At 37.0% G+C, this 25,918-nt stretch overlaps 1 protein-coding gene across 3 annotated transcripts in view; it reads right to left on the bottom strand.

Annotated features, from left to right (window-relative positions):
• The window catches only part of FAF1 (Fas associated factor 1), a 497,629-nt gene that overhangs the window by 139,685 nt on the left and 332,026 nt on the right, over positions 1–25,918 (bottom strand). For all 3 annotated transcript variants that reach the window (NM_001046318.1, XM_059884654.1, XM_059884655.1), the window contains 3 exons: positions 11,660–11,786; positions 10,659–10,722; positions 9,433–9,514 (listed from right to left, as the gene is read on the bottom strand). In NM_001046318.1, coding sequence (NP_001039783.1) covers positions 9,433–9,514; positions 10,659–10,722; positions 11,660–11,786 — 273 coding nt within the window. The remainder of the gene's footprint in view (positions 1–9,432; positions 9,515–10,658; positions 10,723–11,659; positions 11,787–25,918) is intronic.

Genomic DNA, 25,918 nt, shown 5'->3' with positions numbered 1-25,918 from the left:
TTCCTGCTGTGCCACCTCCCAGCTCTGTGACGTTGAGAAACCTATTTCTCTTTTCTGTGCCTTGGGTGACACATAGCTTTGGAAGTCCAACACTCTTAGATGGGAGTGGTGACATGACTACTATATAGAGGGGGTCCTTGGGTCTAGGCATGAACAACAGACAGGCTGCTTCTTTATGAAGGTGATATTTGAGCTGAAATTTTAACTTTAGGTGATAGTGGAAAAAAGGAAGTGGAAAAGGATAGTGGAAAAAAGGAAATGAAGAGTGGAAAAGGCCCTGTGATGTCAATGGCCTGATATATTCAAAGGACTCCAAGCTAGTAATTTTGAAGAGTAAAGAATCAGAGTGCAGACTGATTTTGGAGCGAATTGTGACACTCTGTCTTTTTTTTTTTTGCTCCTAAAACTGAGTTCAGGGACCAACTGATAGCAACCAACTAGAGAAGTTCCGGAAGAAAACAGCCACCTAGTGAAGATGAAGAGATGCTAGGATGGTATCTTTTCCCTCTTACTTCCTAAAGCAGATGTTGGAATGGCACTCTTGAAGACACAGTATATGTCTGAGATGTCTTTGAGTCTCACACTGGGAGATTGCTCGTGTGAAAGTCATAAGTTAAACAAACAAACAAACCAAAAAGCCTAAAGCAAAATTAAACTCTCTTTGTAAAATAAGGTAACAAGTGTTCACTGGGTACAGAGCTTTATCAGTTTGCATTGTTCAAACTGTATTACTCAGGTCATAAAATATCTTTGAGAAAGATAAACATGTGTCTAAAGTTCTTATGAATAAGGAAATTGGAAGCCTGGGACTTCCCTGGTGGTCCAGCGGTTATGAATCTGCCTTCCAATGCTGGGGACACAGGTTTGACTCCTGGTTAGGGAATTAAGATCCCACAAGCCGTAGGGTGACTAAACCCACGAACCATAACTAGATAGCCAGTGTGCTGAAACTAAGAGCTGAACAGTGTGCTGAAACTAAGAACTAACAGTCAGAAATAAATAAATAACTGTTAAAAAAATAAACTGGAAGCTCAATTGACTGGCTGTTACAGCAAACTGTTTTTACTTTTCTTTTCTGTGAAATATTTACTTATATTGCTTGCCCCTGCTGGGTCACTGTCCTCTTTTAATTGATCTTTAGAGTTCTTGATGGGGCTTCTTGTTCTTCATAAGCATATATGCTAGAGAAATTAAGTTCCCAATACTTTTAATAAAGATACTGGGCAGGCCCTGCTTAACATCAGAAATACTTTGAGTTTCTTAATACAGTTATTTATAAAAGACTGTAAATGACAAGGCAAATATAAAACCAACAGATTCTACTGAAATGCTTCAGAGGAAAGAAAGGTCAGAACACATTAGTGTAGGTCTATGACAAAAGCAGTATTATTCTCTGTTTTGTTAGGCACTCCAAGAAGGGTGTGGGAGAAACAGGATACTAGAAGATACACATGTATAAAAAGGTATACAAAAGCTAAGAGGCTGTGAAACGCAGGAGTCAAAAAGTTTGTAAACTACACTGCGCTATTATTGTACTATGATTTTCTAATCATTGCCTGATACTCCACAATTACACATATACAAACATACACAGTTGCTCAGTCTCTGCCACCAATTTTTCCCTTTCCATCCATTCTATTGATACAAACTGCCACCACAATACTTATTTCTTTGACAGTGTCACCCTCTTCTTCAGCACTTTTAAAAGCTAACTACTACCTCACAGTAACAATAGTCTTTAGCTGGTATTCACGGATTTCCATGTTGAAACCCCAGTCTACTTCTCTATTTCAGTCTGATTTCTTACTGCTCCTTTACGTGTACCAATTATGTAGGCCAATTCATCTCCCCTAGTATGTGCATCTGAATAGCTTGGTTACTGTGAAGGTAAGGATTCATTATTCCAAGGTGGGTTAATTGCCAAGGTACTTTAATCTCCATTTCAGAGAAAATTTTGGCTTATATAGTCAGTTTCAGATTCCAGGTTCAAATCCAAATCTGCCTGATTTATTCAATGTCCATCTACTAAAAGCAAACAATCTTAAAGATGTTTCACAAACATTTTGAAGATGTTTTGCTTATTAATTTCTTGTTAACCTTGTGAGGTATGCACTATAATACAAATTTTTAAGTTGATGCTCAGAGAGATTGAGTAACCTAATTTTAATAGCACATGGCAAGTAAATGGGGGCTCAGAATTAAATATAAGAATTCCCATTATTTCTCTTTCTACCGTACTCTTTATATTTAAATGAAAATGTTTAAGATTAGATATGGAACAAACTTCTTAAATTTATGAATGGAATACTTAAGAGATGCAATTTAGCTTTTTATCCTTTACAAATAGGTAGTATGAGTAACAGATACTTCCTAGGGACAAGGAGGGCTCCTTAAGAGAAATGATACAAATATGACTAAAGCCCACTAATAAAAATCAGCCTTGCTTTTCATATTTTAATAAATTTTACCTACACAGCTTTTTGAATATGGTTATATGGCTCTCAAAAAATGGTGAACAGCAATAAATCGAGAAGAATGCTTCACACAGCAGCGTATCTTAAAACTAATTAATTTTAACTAATTTAAAAAATAATTTTATTATAAACATTAAAGATTTTTACAACTTTAATTAGGTAGATCTGATAACTCAGAGAATTAGAGGCAAATTCTAGATAAGCTAACTATATACTGTTTAGTGGAAATATCTAATTACAGAACAGCATATTTCGTATGGCTGCACTTCTATAAAACCCAGCAACATTTTTACTGATGTATATGTTTGGAGACTTTTCTTTTTTAAACCACATTTAAAAGTGCTTATTTTCAGGTTTAGGATTATGAGGTAACTTAATTTGCTACTTTAAATGTATCTGTATTCTTTTCTTTTAACAAACATTTCATTTATATGAAAACATACTTCAAAAATTATACTAGCATCATAGTTCTTATCTCATACATGTGCCAGATGCTATCCTAGCTGTCATAAAAAATTACTCTAAAGACACTGTCTGCCTTTAAGGAATTTAAATTGAAAGGAAAACAAAGACATGATGAACAAACTGCATATTTTCCAAAGCACAAATTGGTCTGTTTGGCTGATTTTTCTGAATGAGAGAGTGCTAGAAACTTATCAATTGCAGTTCTGGCTTCAGATTTGATTAGTGCTTATTTCTTTTTAAAAAACATTGACCAGGGATGGTTTTTAGGTTCTTAACTTGAGGAAGTAGAAACAGCACTACCTTGTTGCTTAGCTGCTCAGTCGTGTGCGACTCTGCGACCCCATGGACTGTAGCCTGTCAGGCTCCTCTGTCCATGGGATTCTCCAAACAAGAATTCTGGAGTGGGTTGTCACTTCCTTGTCCAGCACTACTTTAAAATGGGCCAATTTTTTAAAATGAGTGAAATAAAACCTGATAATGAACAAAGTACTGTTAGAGCAAAGCATTCATTTTAGAGCTATAAATGCTCAAATGGGTTCTCAAGATTCCTTTATGGAACTGTTCTTAAAGTTAAGAACAGTTTTTTATTATTTTTTTACTCATGTACTGCATAAAAAAATCAGTTTTGGTATTTTTCAGATTATTTTCCATTGCAGGTCATTATAAGATATTGACTATAGTTTCCTATGCTATACAGTAAACTTTATTGCTTGTTGTGTATCTATTTTCTGCGACCCATGGACTATACAGTCCATGGAATTCTCCAGGTCAGAATACTAGGGTGGGTAGCCTTTCCCTTCCCCAGTGGATCTTCCCAACCCAGGAATCGAACCAGGGTCTCCTACATTGCAGGCAGATTCTTTACCAACTGAGCTATCAGGGAAGCATTTATGAGGAGATCCCACTTAATCCTCAAAACAACCATATAAAGTAAATACATATTATCATCAAGCCTTCTTTTTTCTAGATTAGAAACAGGCTCATTACTTGTTTGGGAACACAGAGTTACTAAGTGGGAAATCAAGAATTAAAGCACTGGTTTCCTTAATTTATGTGTAATATTTGGAAACAGCACTGGGTCTGAAGTGAAGATCTAAGGAAGTATAACAAGATTACTGCTATCAAAGCCCAGTCTCCCAAAGGGCGGCTGGGAAAGGAACAATCTTTCACCTGGGACATAAGCCCTGGCACTGGGATTTTTACTGCTGTTGATTTTTAGTCACTTACAAATGTCTAATCATTCTCTGGGGGGCTTTGTGTTGTGAAGAGATCTCAGGGACAGCAGAACTGAGAAAGAAACTTCTTTAGGGGAAAAAGTCCCAAGGAATCATGGGTGTGGCTGGTGGTAACTTCTGCACTATAATTAAGGAGGCAAACCACTGGCTCTTCCTTATCTATAGATAAAATGTAAGCTTCATTCAACAAATATTTTTTAAACACCAGGTAATGCTAGAGCATCACAGACCCCTCTATGCTCCTGTTGATGTTCTTAGCCTCATCATACCAGGCAATCCAACTCTCTGTCTTGCATTGTTTCGCTCTCTGTCTTATTTTTTTGGTTGTACCTTCCCTGGTAACTTAGATGGTAAAGAATCCACCTGCAATGCAGAAGACCCAAGTTCAATCCCTGGGTCAGGAAGATCCCCTGGAGAAAGGAACGACAACCCAACTCCAGTATTCTTGCCTGGAGAATTCCACAAACAAAGGACCCTGTCGGGCTACAGTTCATGGGGTCACAAGCAGACGGACACGACTGAGCAACTTCCACCCTCAATTACAATCTTCTGGTATTTCCTTATGACCTTCTTTTTGTTTAGAATTCTATTTGCCTGTTTTATTTATCTTACAAGATTTAGGTCAGAAGTACCTCCTCTAGAAATCTCCCTGAACTTCTAAGGTCGATGAAGTACCTCTCCTCTTTGCTCCTATAGCATTTTACATTTATAGCATTTTATAGATCTATTTATATATTGTTTTATCTTCCTTACTAGGGCTTCCCAGGTGGTGCTAGTGGTAAATAACCTGCCTCCAATGCTGGAGATATATAAGAGATGCAGGTTCAATCCCTGGGTCAAGAAGGTCCCCTGGAAGAGGGCATGGCGACCCACTCCAGTATTCTTGCCTGGAGAATCCCAAGTACAGAGGAGCCTGGAAGGCTATAGTCCATAGAGCTGCAAAGAGTCGGACATGACTGAAGTGACTTAGCATACATCTTCCCTACTAGACTGTGGACACGTCAAGGACAGGAAACCTCTATATCCTAGGTCCTTAAATAGGCATACAATAAATATTTATGGCCTTCAATTCAATCAACATCCCTAACAGTTAAGGGCAAAGAAGAGATCATAAAACCGATTAATCCATTATCAGAAGTCAAAACTTTCCACAAAATACTTAAACACAAGAACTTAGAATACCTGTTTCACTGAAGTTGGAGCTCTGCTTTGAACAATATTGTAAATTTCTCATGAAAAAGGCAGAAAGAACGTGAGTACCCTCACCAAGTGCTCTCAAATGAAATCAGTTTGAAGCAGTTTTCATTAAGATGGATTGAATGTGTATCGTGAGAAACACTTTATCAAATGTAATGTTTTACTTAGTGATTAACTATATACCAGTTGATGAAGCTCCCCAAATCCTTTGTAATCCCACCACTCCAATAAACATTTAATGAGTATATAAGTTCAAAAAGCCTAGCAGAGGATTTAAACCTTCAATCTTGTTTTTATTTACTCTTGGAACTCAATTTCTCACTTCAAGTGAAGATTGCCGGTGCTCAAGGCTCATCTGTTGCCCTGGTAAAATTAATGTGTCTCCCACAGTTTAAATTAAACATGTGATGTTTAAGATGAAAGAAATTTAGTAACAATCCCACAGTATCGGTCAAACTTGCCTTAAAATGTTTGAACATAATAGGAAAACTCCTTTCTTAAAAATGATTCATTCAGAAGTTTTTTAAAAAATATCAAAAACAATTTCTTTTAACTTTCAAATGTGCAGTCTGAAAGAAGAGATGAGTTTGATAACTGAATACAGTAGTTTAGCAGTTAGCACTGAAAAGCTTCTCGAAGTAAGACGGTATAGTATAAAATACACTTTTATACGTTCAATCAAAAGAACATCTGCACTTTTACTTGGCCTCTACTGCTTACCCTTGATTTGCCTTTGGTTAAGTAATGTAGTTTTCTGAGCTTCATCATCTCTACAATTGGAATACTGATATTATGTATCCCTATCTCACTGGTTTGTTGTGGGGTTGAAATGAGGTATGTATGCATAGGAAAAAGCTTCACAAGCCATAGTACACCATTAAACCTAAAGCAGTAGTACTATTTCTATACTTTCTAAACCATTGTTTTTAATTTTAAAAGAATCTGTATATAATTTGGTTGATGACTAAAATAAATGTTTCTTCTCAGATTTAATTTTGAATAACTTATCCACTATGCAGATAAATCTTAAGTTTAGAGCAATGTAATAAATGATACATAAACTGCTATTGATCTTCAACTTGGAAAAGAGAAATGAAGAAAGGAAAAAACCCTGGATAAGCAGAAAAAGATAAAGATAGTTTAGGAGTCCAAAGAAGTCAATGGATTTTGACATCAATCTAATATAAAACAACACATTTAATTACATGAACCAATGACTTTCAGTTGTTAAAATACTAATTCACTAATCAAAAAAACAATCAATTGTTTCATTAGAAATACCACAAATTATTAAGAATTTATGTTCCTCTAGGGATCAGCAGTCTGAATAAATCCAAATGCCAATTTACTGTACAAAGACATTCAGTAAAAAGTTCTTTCATCTATTACATATTGTATATTTAAATAATATATCATCACTGAAAGTTATACTGTTTCTAATAGCTTTTAAAATGGAATTCAACAGATGACTATGCCTATTTGGGAGCTATATTTAGGTTATAAAAGACCCTTGTATTTTCTGGTTACTCCAACTGCTTAGCAATCTTGCTGGAAAGCAGAGACAAATTAACTCCAAATACATTCATACCCAGGAATGAATTGAAAAATAGATTATTTTAAAACTATAAATATTCTTTCAAACATATTTATGTTCAATAATAAGTGATTGTTTAAATACAATAACATCACCATACAATGATGGACTCTATAACCATTAAAAATCTGATTATAATAAAGTATTCAGCATTACTTAAAAAGCATTCTTGCAAAAAAAAGAAATTCACCTGAATCTAACAAAGCTTTAAGCCTTAATATCCATTTCTCAGGAAATACAGTGATAGAGGAACAAGTTAAATAATATCACAAGGAAACAATCACACAAATCAAGAATTTAGAACAATTTGTAATCATCCAACATGATTTCTTCACAAAGCAAATGTCATAAAAACAGGAGGTGGGGAATAAAGGGGGTGTTTGCTTAAAAGGGTATAAGAAATCTAACTAACAAATATAATTTGTTATCCTTGACTGGATCATGGTTTCCCAATCAACCAGTGAAGTTTGAATATGCACTGGATACTAGATGATGTTAGGAAGTTATTGTTAATTATGTTACAAGCAATACTGGTATTGTGATTCTGTAGGAAAATATCATTATTTTTGAAAAGTGTATGCAGCTGTTTTTATGGGTAAACTATGCTGTCACCTTGAAATGGCTTAGCAAAAATAATGAATATATAAGGGTATCCTAACTTATGCAGTTTGTTTCAATAATTTCAAAAGTTTAACTGCTAAAACTTAAAAAAAAATTTGCAACTTTAGATTTCTTTTATATTTGCTTTTATGAATTAAAATAATAAATTCAAAATTATTTCTGCTCCAAAGTTTGCCATTTTCAATCAGAGGGACTGAAACAAAAATTTACCATAAAAATTTATTAATCAAAATCATAAATCTAATAGCATAAATAATGTAGATAACTAAATTTCAAATGCTGCTTCTTTATAAGTATGTAGCAGTTAAACTTTTGAAGTTATAAGGCTTAAAATTCCATTAAAACTTTAGGATGTCCTGTATATAAAGAAGCAAATATGGGGTAAAATTTTAGTGATTATTAAGTCTAGGTATAGGTGATTTGAGTGTTTATTGTACTATTCCTTTACTTTTTCTGTATTAAAAATTATTTTAGTAAAAGTTGAAATATTATAAAATAAAATTAAGGAAATGATCATATAATATTAAAAGGTGAAAATAAGCTGTTTTAACAGGATTATAACATGACCAATTTCTTGTTAAATGTGTAAATGAGTTCAACAAAATATATAATAAAAATATGGAAAGAACATATATCATAAAGCTAATCTGCATTAGAATGTATTCTTTGTGCTTTTTAGTATCTTCCAAAACCTGTATAGAAACTATAACACTGTATTACTGTAAATATGTCTTCAAATATAAAATCCATTTAATATAGTTTTAATAGTTAAAAAATTGATGGTTAAAACAGACTTTACATGGGCTATTCAACTATTCTTAGGGTAAATAACAGTTTATATTTCTTAATCTACTTCACTGAGCTGTCAATGACAGATTTAAATTGATCACTAATTACTGTCTTAGAATTCCATTTTTCAAAGTTGTTTTAGATGAATTTTTCTTTACGTCATAAGTAGAAACTAGAAATTCCAGAGCCATCCTTGCACTCTATTCTCAAAATTCCTAATTCTAAAACTTTTACTCTAACTCCATCTACACATTAGTCCTTCCTTCCTCCCTTTCTTCCTTTATTCATTAAACATTCAGAGTATTTACCTAACCAGGTGAAGAGCAAGATGAAAGGTATTCTTAACAGTAAGGCACCATTAGAAAAGAGTAAGATTACGGGGAAATACAAATAGTACACTACTACTACATTAATTAAGTGTAAGGCAGGAAATGGGAAAAGCTGAAGCTGTACAGGTAGGCAAGAGCCAGATAACTGAGGCCTGGACTGCAGTGTCAACATATAAATAGAATAATCACATAGAATCTTCTTGCTCAAAATATAACTACTGATTTCTTGTTACATATTTCAATCTTCTTGATTTTAAGATCACAAAGCTCATTTCTGTATTCAAAGAAAAATCTTTTTGTTGTCTAAAATGACTTTTAGGAAAAAACATTACAGTTATTAGATATATACTATTAGAATCATTTGGGGAAAAGACTGAAGGACAAATCCTTTAGCAAGAAACTGTCAATCACATAACTAAAAAGAACACAAGTACATAGCCTGGTCTCTTTTAAGCATGTCCATCCCTTTTTCCCCCTTAAAAAAGAAAGAAAGAAAGAAAGAAACCCTATTTCAAAGCTTGACAAAGTCTTCTGCAAGAGCCAGTAGTACTCTTATCATACTACTGCTCTCTGACTGAAATGGGCATCTTGGTGATGATTAGGTTGGGAAATGAACCAAAAATCAAGTCTTCAATCTGAAAAAAGAGGAAAACATTAAGCATTGCCTCAGGCCTGGTGGTAAACCTACGGGATGCATTGTTTAATTAAAAAAGGTAAATTGCACTTACATCTCGGGCTTTCACATAGAAGGCCTCTTGAAAAGCTGCTTCTAATGAGCCAATAAAAAATACAGGATGGCAGTCACCATATCTATAGGAAAAATTGTGTCTATTAATTAAAATACATTTCAAATTTACTTCAAGTTTCATAAGTCTAACCAATAACTTTTAAGTAAATGTTGGGGCTAATGTCTCTTTCAGTATAGACAAAACATTGAAGAATTTCTTTAAAGGCGTCATTAGTGTTTTGAACTCTTCTTGGCCTCTAGAGATAGATCAGAACACTGGAATTGTAAGTACATCAAGCAAATGGACTTAGTAAGTGCCCCATTGCCATTTATAAATAGTAATTCCTGGTTACCTATTTCCCTAAGATTTTCTGATTACAACAGCCTTAACTTTCCATTTTAGTTCATTTATTCTGGAAGTCCAACACAGAGAGAAAAGATGGTCCCTTGCTAAGTTTCCAAATTATATTACATCAGAAAATAGAACTAAAGAGAAATATCATTTACATGAAAATTTAGGTTTAAATATTTAAACACCTTAGGAGAATCTCAAATACACAGAAAAATTTGTATTAGACTATTAAAAGAAGAAATGCTAAATGATTCCAAAAAAATTAAAAGATTCATTTACATTTAAAAATGTTTAATTGTCTTTTTATCCAATAATTTAAAAATATTTTGTTTGTCCTAGGATATACTAAAAATTAGTATCCTATACCTAGTCTTTTTGGACTTCCCTAGTGACTTAGCAGTACAGAATCTGCCTGCAGTGCAGGAGATGTAGGTTTGATCTCTGTTGCGAAGATCCCCTGGAGAAGAAAATGGCAATCCACTCCACTATTCTCGCCTGGGAAACCCCATGGTCTGAGAAGCCTGGCAGACTATGGTCCATGGGGTCACAAAAGAGCTGGACATGACACAGCGACTAAACAACAGCAGCCTAGTCCTTTTGCAAATATCGTCAAGATATTAAATTAGTAATCCATTTATTATGCTTCTATAATGACATAGAGATAAGATAAATACATCTCTGAAGTGGCATAAGTAGTTTATAGTTATCTGATTGGAACACTCTATATTCACTATCAGGACTATATTTATAGATAAATGTATACTTTAAATACTTTAAGGATAAATTTTAAAACAATCTATGATTAAAGTTGTTTAAAAAAAATCACAGTAGCATTAAAAGAACATTAATTTATATAGTTAATGTCCTAACCCTACCTTGAAGAAAACTCTGCTGTAAATTGTAATAAGGCATCTCCTTCATTTTCTGCGTTTTCTGGCACTAAAAAACAAACAAAAGAAAAAACAAAAACAAAAAACCAAAACAAATAGACACAAAAAACAAACCACATAACATCTAATCCCACATATAAGAAATATATTTAATCAATAAAGAGGAAATAAAATTAAATTTTCGCTTCTGTGATATATCTGAGAAGACATTTTAACTCCAGCTACATTAGAAGATTTCATCAAACCTTAAAAAAGAACCCCCAAAAATGTCAAGCTCATGAATTTTTGAAAACTAACTGACACAGTCTTGCTAGGTATTCAAAATATGTGCCAGTCATCACTTATGATTTCAAAGTTTTCTTGAAAATGACATCTTGTAATTAAATTATATAAAAAGGCTCTCAAATTAAAGACCTAATGGGAAAAATCAACTTTATGTAAATATCACATCTATTTCTGCCCATAAAGGTTTCCTAATTTCGGAGTAAATGAGTCATTTATGTGCTTAGTTTAACAATCGTCTTGTATGTAGTATCACTTAAGATCCTACACTGCATCCTGTCAAGTGCAAGTGAGGGAGATGGTATAGTTTACTTTTTTCCCTCCAAAGATGGGTGAATGGAAAAATAATATAACTGCTGATAAAACTGGTATCTCTAATAAGATGTGTGGTGATAACTACAGTCACAAAAAGTACAGCTATTTTATCAACTTCCAGGCTTCAAGTAGATAGACGAATTCATACATGTGAAACAAAAGTTACATTCCCTTGAGTTTTTAATGAATTTTACTAAAGTATTGGGAATGGTTGGGCTTAAGATCAAAACTTAAGAGGCTCTAGTTCCTATGAATAATGTCTACTTGCTACATTTTATCTCTCCAAACCTGAAAGTCAGGAAGAAATTCTTAAGTTCATCGCTCCTCATAAGTTTCTGAACTAGGAAGGAGAATCATAATGCTGGACCCAAGGAGCTATTAATACTCACTCATTGGAGATTTTCTCAGGGCAGATGACGCCATGCCGAATACTTCTCCATCATCCACCCCAAATTCGGAAGCATCTTCAAAGTCATCTCCATCACTATCACTAACCATATGAACATCGGTGCTTTGCTATTTAAGAAAAGTCCTATAATTAGTTTCATACTGACTTTAAGAAATCAAATTCCTAACATACAAGTTATATAATCACAATAGGGTATTAGAATTATAAAAATTTTATTAAATAAGAAGCTATTTGCTAGAGTGAAGCTTAATATTTCTCATTTTAAGGCTTATATACATATATGTATTAAATATTAAATATATTTCTAATCTTGCTATGATACCCCTATACTAAAGGATGGAGGCTGAGGGAAAATGAAGGATGCTTACAAAATCAATGAAGACTGGGGTTTTTATTAGTTTTATCCCAAGCATATAGTACACAATTAAGAGCACAATAAACAAGGAAATGGGTAAAATCTAAGAGGTCAGAGATAAATAAGCTGTACAGGTCTTTCAAAAAGCTTATGGGTAGGAGTAATGATAACATTTTAAAACTTGCCATTTCCTAATTGCAATGGTTCTCAAATTTCTCATTAGTGAAATATGGTATGCCACCTCCATGGTATTTTTGGAAGGTAACACAAAATAATATATGAAAGATCTTTTAAAATGAAGGCTATTAAATGAGATGCTTCAATTACAATGATGCTTCAATTCAGTAAATGTTTACTGAGAATTTACTACATGCTGGGCACTAGTAAACATGTTCTGTTTATTTTGTTTTCAGCAACATCAATTGAGATGTAAGGTACTACAATGAAAAACATCACTTTCAAAATGTGAATTCAGCCCCTGATCTCTAAATTAGAATGGGATTTCAAACATTAAAAAAAGTATTTAATGTTCTGGTTGCGTTTGTGCTGGGCCTTTGTTGCTGCCAACGGGCTTCCTCTAGTTGTAACACACAAGCTTCCTCTAGTTATGGAAAGGGGATACTCATTGCAGTGGCTTCTCTTGTTGTGGACCACGGACTTTGGGGTGCACGAACTTAGTTGTCCTGTGGCACATGGGATCTTTCCCAAACAGGAATCAAACCTCTGTTTTCTGCACTGGCAGGCAGATTCTTAACCACCTGACCACCAGGGAAGTCTGGGATACCAAACATTTGAATTGGGTTGTGAATACTGACAAATATTCACATCTTGGATAACAAGGGTGCCCCAGCAAGATATCTGGCTAAATGCCTGTCTGTACTATGTTTAGTAAATCAGGTCTACAAAGCTCATTTAATAAATGAAGTTTCTGTATTTTAAATTATGGTGGTATGTACCTAAATTATTAAAATGTATTAAAAGGAACTCAGGAGCAAAGATTCATGAAACTTGTCTAGAGGGGATGTTATAGTTCAGTCAGTCATAGAATTATAGAAACTAAAACTGGAAGGGATTTTAAAGATCTCTCACTAACGGTTTTCATGTTTCTTTTCACAGAGTTACCTAGCTGTCCTTTGTTTTTGTTCAGTCGCTCAGTTGTGTCCAACTCTTTGTGACTCCATGGATTGCAGCATGCCAGGATTCCCTGTCCTTCACCTTTTTCCCAAGTTTGCTCAAACTCATGTCCATTTAGTTGGTGATATCATCCAACCATCTCATTTTCTAGTGCCCCCTTCTCCTCCTGCCTTCCATCTTTAGCAGCATCAGGATCTTTTCCAGTGAATCAGCTCTTCGCACCAGATGGACAAAGTACTAGAGCTTTAGCATCAGTTCTTTCCAATGAATATTCAGGACTGATCTCCTTTAGGATGGACTGGTTGGATCTCCTGGCAGCCCAACAGACTCTCAAGAGTCTTCTCCAGCACCACAGTTCAAAGGCATCAATTCTTCAGTGCTTAGCCTTCTTTACTGTCCAGCTCTCACATTCAAACACAACTACTGGAAAAACCATAGCTTTGACAGTACAGACCTTTCTTAGCAAAGTTCTCTCTCTGCTTTTTAATATGCTGTCTAGGTTATTCATAGCTTTTCTTCCAAGGAGGAAGCGTCTTTTAATTTCATGGCTGTAGTCACTGTCCATAGAGATTCTGAAGCCTGGGAAAATAAAGTCTGTGACTATTTCCATTGTTTCCCCATCTATCTGCCATGAAGTCATAGGACGGGATGCTATGATTTTAGTTTTTTGAATGTTGAGTTTTAAGCCAACTTTTTCATTCTCGTCTTTCACCTTCACCAAGAAGCTCTTTAATTCCTCTGCATTTTCTGCCATTAGGGTGGTGCACTGGCAAATATGAGGTTATTGATATTCTCCTGGCAATCTTGATTCCAGCTTGTGAGTCATGCAGGAGTAGATATTATGGTCATCTGAATTAAATTCACCCATTCCGGTCCATTTTAGTTTACCAATTCCTAAAATGTCAATGTTCACTCTTGCTATCTCCTGTTTTGACCATTTTCAATTTGCCTTGTTTCATGGACCTAACATTCCAGGTTCCTATGCAATATTGTTCTTTACAGAATCAGACTTTACTTTCACCAGCAGACACATCTACACCTGGGCGTTGTTTCCACTTTGGCTCAGCCTCTTCATTCCTCCTAGAGCTGTTTTTCTGCTCTTCTCCAGTAGCATATTGGACACCTACTGACCTGGGAGGTTCATCTTTGAGTTATATCTTTTTGCCTTTTCATACTGTTCATGGGGTCCTCAAGGCAAGAATGCTGACGTGGTTTGCCATTTCCTTCTCCAGTGGACCACATTTTGTCAGAACTCTCCACCATCACCCGACCATCTTGGGTGACCCTACATGCCTTGGCTCATAGTTTCATTGAGTTAGGCAAGGTTGTGATCCATTTGATCAGTTTGGTTAGTTTTTTGTGATTGCTGTTTTCATTCTGTCTGCCCTCTGATGGATGAGCATAAGAGGCTTGTGCAAGCTTCTTGATGGGAGGGACTGGCTATAGGGAAAACTGGGTCTTGTTCTGGTGGGCAAAACTAGGCTCAGTAAGTCTTTAACCCAATTTTCTGCTGGTGGGTGGAGCCTCAGGCCAAATGCAACCTCTTTCAAAAGGACTTATGCTAGCCTGAAATAATGTTGACTCGGCAGGCTTTTCCTCCTTGGGCATAACCAAACATTAATGCCTAGACTTGTAACATTTTCCCTCTTAACTTAAAGACAGTTTCCCCAGTGGTTTGAATAGAGAAGGTACATAATACTAATTGGAAAAATGAAATGAATGGCTCTTGCCCTAAGCATCTTCTATTCTGACTTTACCACTATTTCTCACAGAAGCCTTGGTTCCATTTGCAATCCTAATGTTTCTTAAGTGTTTTGCTTTGTGGAGTCAGAATCTCCTCTTTATTTCAGCAATTCAACAGCTTAAAAATTTAAACCCTTTCCCATATCAAAACAGCGAGGGAACCTACTCTTCAAATACATTTTCTAGGACCATAACTATACTTGAATTCCATCTGTGCTTCAGGTAGGCAAATATCTGGAGCATGAACTGCCTTTGAATTTTGAGGCTCAGTCTTTAAACAGGTAAAGGCTCAGGATATAAAAGGTACATTCCTTTAGAGTACTTAGCCAGGCTCACAGGCAAGTGGAAAGAAACAAAGGTCCAGTATGACAAACTTTCTCGTATTCGAAGTCAGTTAAGCTATCATCTCAGCCTTCACTTAGTCTTGCCTATCACTTACCCTCCCTTTAAGAGGCATCAGATTAAGAAGGAGGTTTGGAGGACAGAAGGATAAAAAAGAAAGAAATTGTTCTATAATTATCCCCACCCCCTCACTGTTTTACCTTACTCTCTCACATATATCCTTTCTCCTAATCTAGTTTTCAGACAAATAAAAACCTCTTTTCATAAAAACAGGACTTGACCTCATACTAGGAAGGTGATTTTAATTTTGTGCCTATGTAATGCATCGTTTTTTCTTCACAAAGTATAGAATTTCCAATTCTCTTAAGAGAGAGATCCTAGAACGACAAACCCTACAACAACAACATCTTCAAAGGAGGCTTTCTAAAAAGCCGATTTTGTTGAAAAAAGTATATTTCACACATAAATTATTGAACTATCTGCAAGAATGAGCTACTTAATTATGTATAAGGAACTCCCAATCTCTTCACATTTTCTTATCGGCCATCTAACAGGTTAGGAAAAGCTTTGTCCAAAAAATGAGATAAATAATCTTTTCTCTTTAATGTTTGCTGATGAGAATAGATAATCTCTTGGTTCAGAGATGGTTGCCCTAAAATTCTTTGAATCCAGAGAACTATTTATTCAGAATTTTTAAATAAAGGTAAAAAAAATTAGTGATTCTATTTTGGCTTATTGCATTCAGTTATTCCCTTTATCATTTAAAATATATCCATAAGCCCTACTAAGTGCTACATAGCCTGGACTTGGATGAAAGATATATAGTGTATGTTCTCTCATGGAATATAATGTAATACATTTGTGACCCTAAGCACTGTAGCCCGCCAGGCTCCTTTGTTTATGGGATTCTCCAGGCAAGAATACTGGAGTGGATTGCCATTCCCTTCTCCAGAGGATCTTCTGACCCAGGGATCGAGCCTACGTCTCCTGCATCACAAACAGATTCTTTACCATCTAAGCTTTAGGGAAAATCCAATGTAATATACAGTTACAGGTAATTATAATAACTAACAATAAGTGTTTAAAAAAAGTGTGAAAAATAGAGATCTCTTCAAGAAAATTGGAGATACCAAGGGAACATTTCATGCAAAGATGGGCACAGTAAAGGACAGAAATGGTAAGGACCTGAAAAGAAGCAGAAGAGATTAAGAACAAGAATACACAGAACTCTACAAAAAAGGTCTTAATGACCCAGATAAGCACAATGGTATGCTCACTCACTTAAGAATCAGACATCCGGGAGTGTGAAGTCAAGTGGGCCTTAGGAAGCATTACTACAAACAAAGCTGGTGGAGGTGATAGAATTCAGCTGAACTATTTCAAATCCTAAAAGATAATGCAGTTAAAGTGCTGTACTCAATATGCCAGCAAATTTGGAAAATTCAGCAGTGGCCACAGGACTGGAAAAGGTCATTCCAATTCCAAGGAAAGGCAATACCAAAGAATGTTCAAACTACCATACAATTGTGCTAATTTCAAAGGCTAGCAAGGTAATGCTCAAAGTCCTCCAGGCTGGGCTTCAACAGCACGTGAATTGAGAACTTCTAGGTGTATAAGTTGGATTCATAAAGGGCAGAGGAATCAGAGGTCAAATTGCCAACATCTGTTAGATCATAGAAAAAGCAAGAGAATTCCAGAAAAACATCTACTCCTGCTTCATTGACTATGCTAAAGCCCTTGACTGTGTGGATTACAACAAACTGGAAAATTCTTGAACAGATGGGAAAATACTACTTTACCTGCCTCCTGAGAACCTTGTAGGCAGATCAAGAAGAAATAGAACTGGACATTGAACAACAGACTGGTTCAAAATTGGGAAAGGAGTATGTCAAGGCTGTATATTGTCATCTTGCTTATTTAACTTGCATGCAGAGTACATCATGCAAAATGCTGGGCTGGATGAATCATAAGCTGGAATCAAGATTGTGGGGAGAAATAGCAAAAACCTCAGATACGCATATGATACCACCCTAACGGCAGAAAGTGAGGAGGAATTAACGAGCCTCTTGATGAGGGTGAAAGAGGAGACTGAAAAAGCTGGCTTAAACCTCAACATTCAAAAAACTAAGATCATGGCATCCAGTCCCATCACTTCTTGGCAAATAGATGGTAAAATTAAAAAAAAAAAAAGTGGGAACAGTGACAGATTTTATTTTCTTGGGCTACAAAATCACTGTGGGTGGTGACTGCAGCCATGAAATTAAAAGACACTTATTCCTTGGAAGAAAAGCTATGAAAAACCTAGACAGCATATTAAAAAGCAGAGACATCACTTTGCTGACAAAGTCCATCTAGTCAAAGCTATGGTCTTTCCAGTAGTCATGTATGGATGTGAAGTGAAATGAAGTGAAGTCGCTCAGTCGTGTCTGACTCTTTGTAATCCCATGGACTATAGCCTATCAGGCTCCTCTGTCCATGGGATTTTCCAGGCAAGAGTACTGGAGTGGGTTGCCATTTCCTTCTCCAGGGATCTTCCCGACCAGGGATCAAACCCAGGTCTCCTGCATTGTAGGCAAACGCTTTACCATCTGAGCCACCAGGGAAACCGTGAGAGAGTGCCGAAGAACTGATGCTTTTGAATTGTGGTACTGGAAAAGACTCTTGAGAGTCCCTTGGGTTGCAAGGATATCAGACCAGTCAATCTTAAAGTAAATCAGTCCTGAATATTTATTGGAAGGACTGATGATGAAGCTGAAGCTCCAGTACTTTGGCCACCTGAAGCAAAGATCCGACTCATCAGAAAAGACCCCGATGCTGGGAAACATTGAGGTCAGGAGCAGATGGCGATAGAGGATGAGATGGTGGATGCCATCACTGGATCAATGGACATGAGTTTGAGCAAACTCTGGGAGATGGTGAAGGATAGAAAAACCTGGTGTGTTGCAGTCCATGTGGTCACGAAGAGTCAGACACAACTTACTGACTGCACAACAACAAGTGTTAGGACAGGTAAGTTCAGTGGAGAGCACCTAAGATCATGGCAGTGCAAGGAATCAGAGCAAACTTCTTAGAAAAGAAGATAACTAAACTGCTTGAGACAAAAATTTAGAACTCATGTATACATAAGGGAAACTCATAATTAAAGCTGATATTTCTTTCACCAACTACTCACTATGTTAAGAAGCTAGTTAAAAGTCTGGGATACAGAGAAAATCCATGGTTCCAGTTTTCAAGAAATTCCCATTTTAAAGCAAGACATATTTGGTGGCAAATATGTGTTTTTCAGTGTTAAGGGATACAATAAAAGTTTAAGCAAAGACTACTGAAGAACAAAGGAGACTTGTGCAGGCCTCACACAAGTGCTAATATTTCACCCATATCTTTAAAAAAGATTATAAATTAATGAGATTATCTCTTCAACCATTATCTGCTTTGCAAATATTTTCCCCATTTACATTTTCATTTTATTGTGCTTTTGGAGACAAGGAACTTTTTCATTTTTACACTATTGGACTTTTGCTTCATAGCTTTTCTTTCTGTTTGTGGTTAGGAAGCCCTTCTCATCCTGACATATCTTGCAGTTTTTGTGTTTCCCAAAGTGCTTAACATAGTGCCATATGCATATTGGTTTTAATGTGAACATAAGGTTTTAGGACTAGCTGCTTTATTTTACAGGTATGCTTCGGCTTCCCTGATAGTTCAGTTGGTAAAGAATCCGCCTGTAATGCAGGAGACCCTGGTTCGAATTCCTGGGTCGGGAAGATCCACTGGAGAAGGAATAGGCTACCCACTCCAGTATTCTTGGGCTTCCCTTGTGGCTCAGCTGATAAAAAGTCCGCCTGCAATGCGGGAGACCTTGGTTTGATCCCTGGGTTGGGAGGATCCCCTAGAGAAGGGAAAGGCTACCCACTCTAGTATTCTGGCCTGGAGAATTCCATGGATTGTACAGCCCATGGGGTCACAAAGAGTTGGACACGACTGAGCAACTTTCACTTAAAAAAGATATCAATGCTGTGGAGAGTGTGTAATGGAAGATTGTTGGGGAGGGAGCTGTACTCTAGGGAGAGAAAAAACACAAGCAAGAAATTGGATATCTTAAAAAAATCAATAAAAAATTACAAAAAATAAACTAAATCATCAGCTCAATGTATGGAAGTGGAATATGGACTGGCTACAAGGCAAGGAAGTTTTCAGGAAACTAGATTATAGCACTCAAACTGGCATACTTAGGAATTTGGACTTTACTCTGATGGCAATAGGGAAATCACTAACGATTTTCAAGGACACGACTGTTCAGAGAACAACTCTGATGGATGGATGGATGTGTGTGTCTACACGCGTGCATGCATACGTGTCTTTTTGTGGTGATTTGGTACCATATGGCAGATTTGATCAGAAGACATGAGAAGGGATACTTATTTCAATGTTCCAAGTGCAAGGACTTGAGAGTTTATACCTTAATAGCAGTGAGAATTTAATAAAGGGGACAAACTTAAAACATACTTCAATAGAACTGATAAGAATTGTTCATCATTTAGATTTGAAACTTTTAAAAAGTGGAAGAGGCATGTAAAACCAAATTCCTAGTTTGGGTAACTGAGTGGTAGGGAAGGTCAGGTCCAGAAGGTCAGGGAAGGAAGAATATTGAGGCCTGTTCTCAGAATACATCTGAGGAAGCGGTAGGACATCCAAGGAAAAACATCTAATAGGCAACTTGAAAAAAAATCTTTTTAGGAGCTCAAGAAAGAGGTCCAGAAAAGATTTAGATCTGGAAATAATCAGCAGATAAATAATAGCTGAGGTTATAGAAATGAATAAGATCATTCAGGTAAAAAATAAAAAAAAAGAACAACAATAGGGATAAAAGTTTATAGAATATATTTCAACTGGTGAAGAAAAAGAGATGAAGTGAAAACTGAAGACAATTAAGAGAAAGAATCCGAGACGTAAGATCTGAGGAAATCTCAATGAAGACAAGAAATGTAAACAGATTCAGAAGGATGAGAATTAAGTAAAAGGCAGTTATGGTATGACAAAAAAAAAAAAAAGGATAAAGGATCCTGAATTTATAAACAAAAGAATAGGTGTTGAATATTTTGCCATTTTCTATATGACTCTAGGCAAGCATCATTACATCACTAGGGCAGAGGGTGACTTATACTGACACAAAGGTGGCTGTGAAAATGAAAAGATATGGTGTAGTATGGCATTTTATAAAATCTACTTTTTTCTGTCCCAAACTGTTTTTTTATTTAAATATAGTTTATGTACAGTATTATAAAAGTTACAGGTGTACAATATAGTGGTTCACAATTATTAAAGGTTATATTCTATTTCGGAGAAGGCAATGGCACCCCACTCCAGTACTCCTGCCTGAAAATCCCATTTATGGAGGAGCCTGGAGGGCTGCAGTCCATGGGGTTGCTGAGGGTCGGACACGCCTGAGCGACTTCACTTTCACTTTTCACTTTCATGCATTGGAGGAGGAAATGGCAACCCACTCCAGTGTTCTTGCCTGGGGAATCCCAGAGACGGGGGAGCCTGGTGGGCTGCAGTCTATGGGGTCACACAGAGTCGGACACGACTGAAGTGACTTAGCAGCAGCATATTCTATTTATATTTGTAAAATATTGCCTATATTCCCAGTGTTGTATAATATATCTTTGTAGCTTATTTTATACATAGTATTAGGTTGGTGCAAAAGTAATTTAATTTCTGAAAAGAAAACTGCCTTTCTGAATATGAGTTCCCGATCACTGGACATATTCAAGTAAAATCTCTGTGGTAATTTGTTGAAGAACTTCATCAGGAATTAAAGTATTTATGGAGAGTTTTAGTAGAATGTATTGTTGTTGCTGCTGCTGCTAAGCCGTTTCAGTCGTGTCTGACTCTGTGCAACCCCATAGACGGCAGCCCACCAGGCTCCCCCGTCCCTGGGATTCTCCAGGCAAAAACACTGGAGTGGGTTGCCATTTCCTGCTCCAATGCATGAAAGTGAAAAAATAAAGTGAAGTCGCTCAGTCGTGTCTGACTCCTAGCGACCACATGGACTGCAGCCCATTAGGCCCCTCTGTCCACGGGATTGTACTGGAGTAGGTTGCCATTGCCTTCTCCGAGAATGTATTAGGTTGGTGCAAAAGTAATTTTGGTTTAGCACTGCTGAACTTTGCCATTTGATACTGGAATGAATATGTTCTTAAATAAGTGTGATTATGTTATACATCATTTTAATGTGCATTTCTTGCTTTATCTGTCTTGCTAATGAATTATTACTTTTTGTTTATTTTATATGCATTTTAGACTATGGAAATGATGTTAGACAAAAAGCAAATTTGAGTGATTTTCTTATTTGAGTTCAAATTGGGTCATAAAGCACCAGAGATAACTCACAACATCAACAACGCATTTGGCCCAGGAATTGCTAATGAATGTACAGTGCAGTGGTGGTTCAAACAGTTTTGTAAAGGAGACAAAAGCCTTGAAGACAAAGAATGTAGTGGCTGGCCATCGGAAGTTGACAACGACCAACTGAGAGGATCATCGAAGCTGATCCTCTTCACAACTAAATGAGAAGCTGCTAAAGAACTCAACATAGACCATTCTAAGGTCATTTGTCATTTGAAGCAAATTGGAAAGGTGAAAAAGGTCAATAAGTGGGTGTCCCATAAGCTGACTGCAAATGAAAAAAATTGTCATTTTGAAGTGTTGTCTCTCTTACTCTATGCAACAATGAACGATTTTTCAATCAGATTGTGACCTGTGACGAAAAGTGTATTTTATATAACAACTGGTGACAGTCAGCTCATTAACTGGACTGAGAAGCTCCAAAGCACTTCCCAAAGCCAAACTTGCACCAAAGAAAGGTCATGGTCTCTGTCTGCTGCCCTTCTGATCCACTACAATCTTCGTAATCCCAGAGAAACCATTACATCTGAGAAGTATGCTCAGCAAATCCATGAGATTCACCGAAAACTGCAATGCCTGCATACAGCATTGGTCAACAGAAGGGACCCAATTCTTCTCCAACAACACCTGACCGTATGTTGCATAATCAACACTTCAAAAGCTGAACGAATTAGGCTAAGAAGTATTGGCTCGTCCACCATATTCACCTGATCTCTCACCAACTGACTACCACTTCTTCAAGCATCTCAACAACTTTTTGCAGGGAAAATATTTCCACAGCCAGCAGGAGGCAGAAAATGCTTTCTAAGAGTTCGTCAAATACTGAAGCATGGATTTTTATGTGACAGGAATAAACTTATTTCTCACTGGCAAAAGTGTGTTGATTGTAATGGTTCTTATTTTGATTAATAAAGATGTGTTTGAGCCTAGTTATAATGACTTAAAATTCATGGTCCAAAACCAGAATTACATTTGCACCAACCTAGTTTCACCTCTTAGTCAGCTACCTGTATTCTGGCTCTCACTTCCCTCTTCCCGAAGGGAAAGGAGACTGTATAGTCTATGGGGTCGCAAAGAGTCAGAAACGGGTGAGCAACTTTCATTGCCCTCTCCCCACTGGTAACCACTAGTTTGTTCTCTTTATCTGTAAGTCTGCTTCTTTTTTTTATATTCACTAGTTTGTTGTGTTTTTCAGAATACAGACATAAGTGATATCACATAGTATTAGTCTTTCTCTGTCTTATTTCATTTAACACAATAACTTCCAAGGCCATCCATGCTGCTGGAAATGGCAAAATTTCATTCCTTACTATGGCTGAGAGGTATTCCATTGTGTATGTGAGCACACACACGTGTGCATATGTAAAATACTATACATATTAATACATATACACACAAATATATAATGCCAGGACCCCTGGCCTGGGGACCCCAACACGGGGCTCAGACCTCTCAGTCCTATGAGAGCCTCTGCAATATAATTATTCTCCAGTTTGTGACTTGGGGCTATGAGACTTGATTATGTCATGAATCTGCCCCTCCTACCCATCTCATTTTAGTTCCTTTATGTCTTTAGTTGGAGGAGATCTTTTCTGATAGGTTCTACTTTTTTTCATTGATGGTTGTTCTGCATACAGTTGTGATTTTGGTGTGCTTGTGAGAGAGGTAAGCTCAGGATCCACCATCTTAAATGATCTCCCAAAGACTATTATCTGACTCTAACAGTTAAATTCAATTTTAGTCACATAACAGAAAGAAGCCATGCTGTAGTGAATTAATAAAACAAACAATGAAGAAATAGAGTCATTTAGTACAGATTACGAAGCTTGGCTGTGAATAAAAGAACAGATGAGTTAAAGCTTTAGGGGGAAGCTAAATTTGAAGGAATAGAATATATATATGTAATGCTGCTGCCGCTGCTGCTGCTAAGTGGCTTCAGTCGTGTCCAACTCTGTGTGACCCCATAGACGGCAGCCCACCAGGCTCCTCCATCCCTGGGATTCTCCAGGCAAGAACACTGGAGTGGGTATATATGTAATATATATATTTATAATACAATAATATAAATAAAACATAATATATATTTTTATATAATGCATATGTATTTATATATTATATACATATTTAGGATGAGAGTATATATATTATATATATAATATATATAAATATTTAGAATGAAGAGAAGGAACCAATAGATAGGGAATTAAAAATGCAAGAGTGAGTCCTTACCCTTCCCATGTTGTACGGAGAGGCTAGTTGGAGTAGGATCAAGATAATAGGCAGAACATAGACTCTTAACAACAAACATTTCAGCTGACAAATTAGGGTAAAAAAATCTGATGCTGATATAAAATACCCTAATTTGAACAGTCAAAAGGATCATAAACATCTTGATGTATCAGATCAACTGGGACAGTTTCAAAGAACAGCAGGTCCCTCAATGACTGGAATAAACAGATTTTGTCTTATTTGAGCCCCCTCCCTCACCTCCCACCTGGCCGCCCAGTCCTACTGTGACGCCCAGCCACCTCTGGAGCCCGAGGCAGCTACCATACGCTAAGTTTTTAAGTAATTGTCTTGCCCTGGGAGTGAGGAAAATAAGAAAGAGACTTTGTTTTAATAAAAACCAGTGTGTCTGGTTGAAACTTTTTCATTTAGGCATTTCAGTTGTATGCAGAGATCAAAACGTGACTAAAGAGCCAGTTTAAGATGGCGGAGTAGAAGGACATGTGCACATCTCCTCCTGCAAGAGCATCAAAACTGCAACTAGCTGTTGAACAACCACTGGCAGAAGGACACTGGAACCCACCAAAAAAGATACCACATGTCCAAAGGCAAGGAAGAAGCCACAGTGAGATGGTAAGAGGGGCATAATCACGATAAAATCTAACCCCATACCCGCCGGGTGGCTGATCCATAGACTAGAGAACAGTAATACCAAAGAAGCTCTTGCACTATTGTGAAGGTTCTGAACTTTCACAGAACCTTCCCAGGCTTCCCAGCTTGGGGATCCAACAAAGGAACTGGGAACCCCCAAGGAATTTGGCCTTGAAGGCCAACAGGATTTGATTATAGGCCTTCCAGAGGACTGAGGGAAACAGAGACTCCAGTCCTGGAGGGGAGGCATAAACAAAATTGTGCACACACCAAGACCCAGAGGAAAGGAGTTGTGACCCCACAGGAGGCTGAACCAAAACTACCTGCTAGTGTTGGAGGGCCTCCTGTGGAGCTGTGGGTTGGCAGGGGCTCAACACATAGGGACAGGTACTGGAAGGTCCCCTTGACATAAACTTTCTTGGAGTTTGCCATTAACCTTACCATAGAGCCCATAACACCAGGGCTGGGTCAACTCAGATGGATTTTTTTTTTTAAATTTTACAATATTGTACTGGTTTTGCTGTATATCAACATGAATCCTCCACAGGTATACACGTGTTCCCCATTCTGAACCCTCTTCCCTCCTCCCTCCCCATCCCATCCCTCTGGGTTGTCCCATTGCACCAGGCCCAAGCATCCAGTATCGTGCATCAAACCTGGACTGGCGACTCGTTTCATATATGATATTATACATGTTTCAATGCCATTCTCCCAAATCATCCCACCCTCTCCCTCTCCCACAGAGTCCAAAAGACTGTTCTATACATCAGTGTCTCTTTTGCTGTCTCATATACAGGGTTATTGTTACCATCTTTCTAAATTCCATATACATGGGTTAGTATACTGTATTGGTGTTTTTCTTTCTGGCTTACTTCACTCTGTATAATATGCTCCAGTTTCACCCACCTCATTAGAACTGATTCAAATGCATTCTTTTTAATGGCTGAGTAATACTCCATTGTGTATATGTACCACAGCTTTCTTATCCATTCATCTGCTGATGGACATCTAGGTTGCTTCCATGTCCTGGCTATTATAAACAGTGCTGCGATGAACATTGGGGTACACGTGTCTCTTTCAGTTCTGGTTTCCTCAGTGTGTATGCCCAGCAGTGGGATTGCTGGATCATAAGGCAGTTCTATTTCCAGTTTTTTAAGGAATCTCCACACTGTTCTCCATGGTGGTTGTGGTTCCTGGTGGAGCAACCTAGAGCCTGTACAGGGCTGGGTCAAACAACTACCAGGAAGGGAGTGCAACCCCCACCCATCAGCAGATAGTTGGATTAAAGCTTTACTAAGCAAGGCCCTGTCTACCAGAGCAAGTCCCTCTAATCAAAAAGCTCACACAAGCTACTTAGACTCATCCATCAGAAGGCAGACAGAA

The sequence above is a fragment of the Bos taurus genome, chromosome 3 (genome assembly GCF_002263795.3).
Source record: "Bos taurus isolate L1 Dominette 01449 registration number 42190680 breed Hereford chromosome 3, ARS-UCD2.0, whole genome shotgun sequence".
NCBI classification, from domain to species: domain Eukaryota; kingdom Metazoa; phylum Chordata; class Mammalia; order Artiodactyla; family Bovidae; genus Bos; species Bos taurus.
This window is presented reverse-complemented; position numbering and strand designations above follow the sequence as displayed.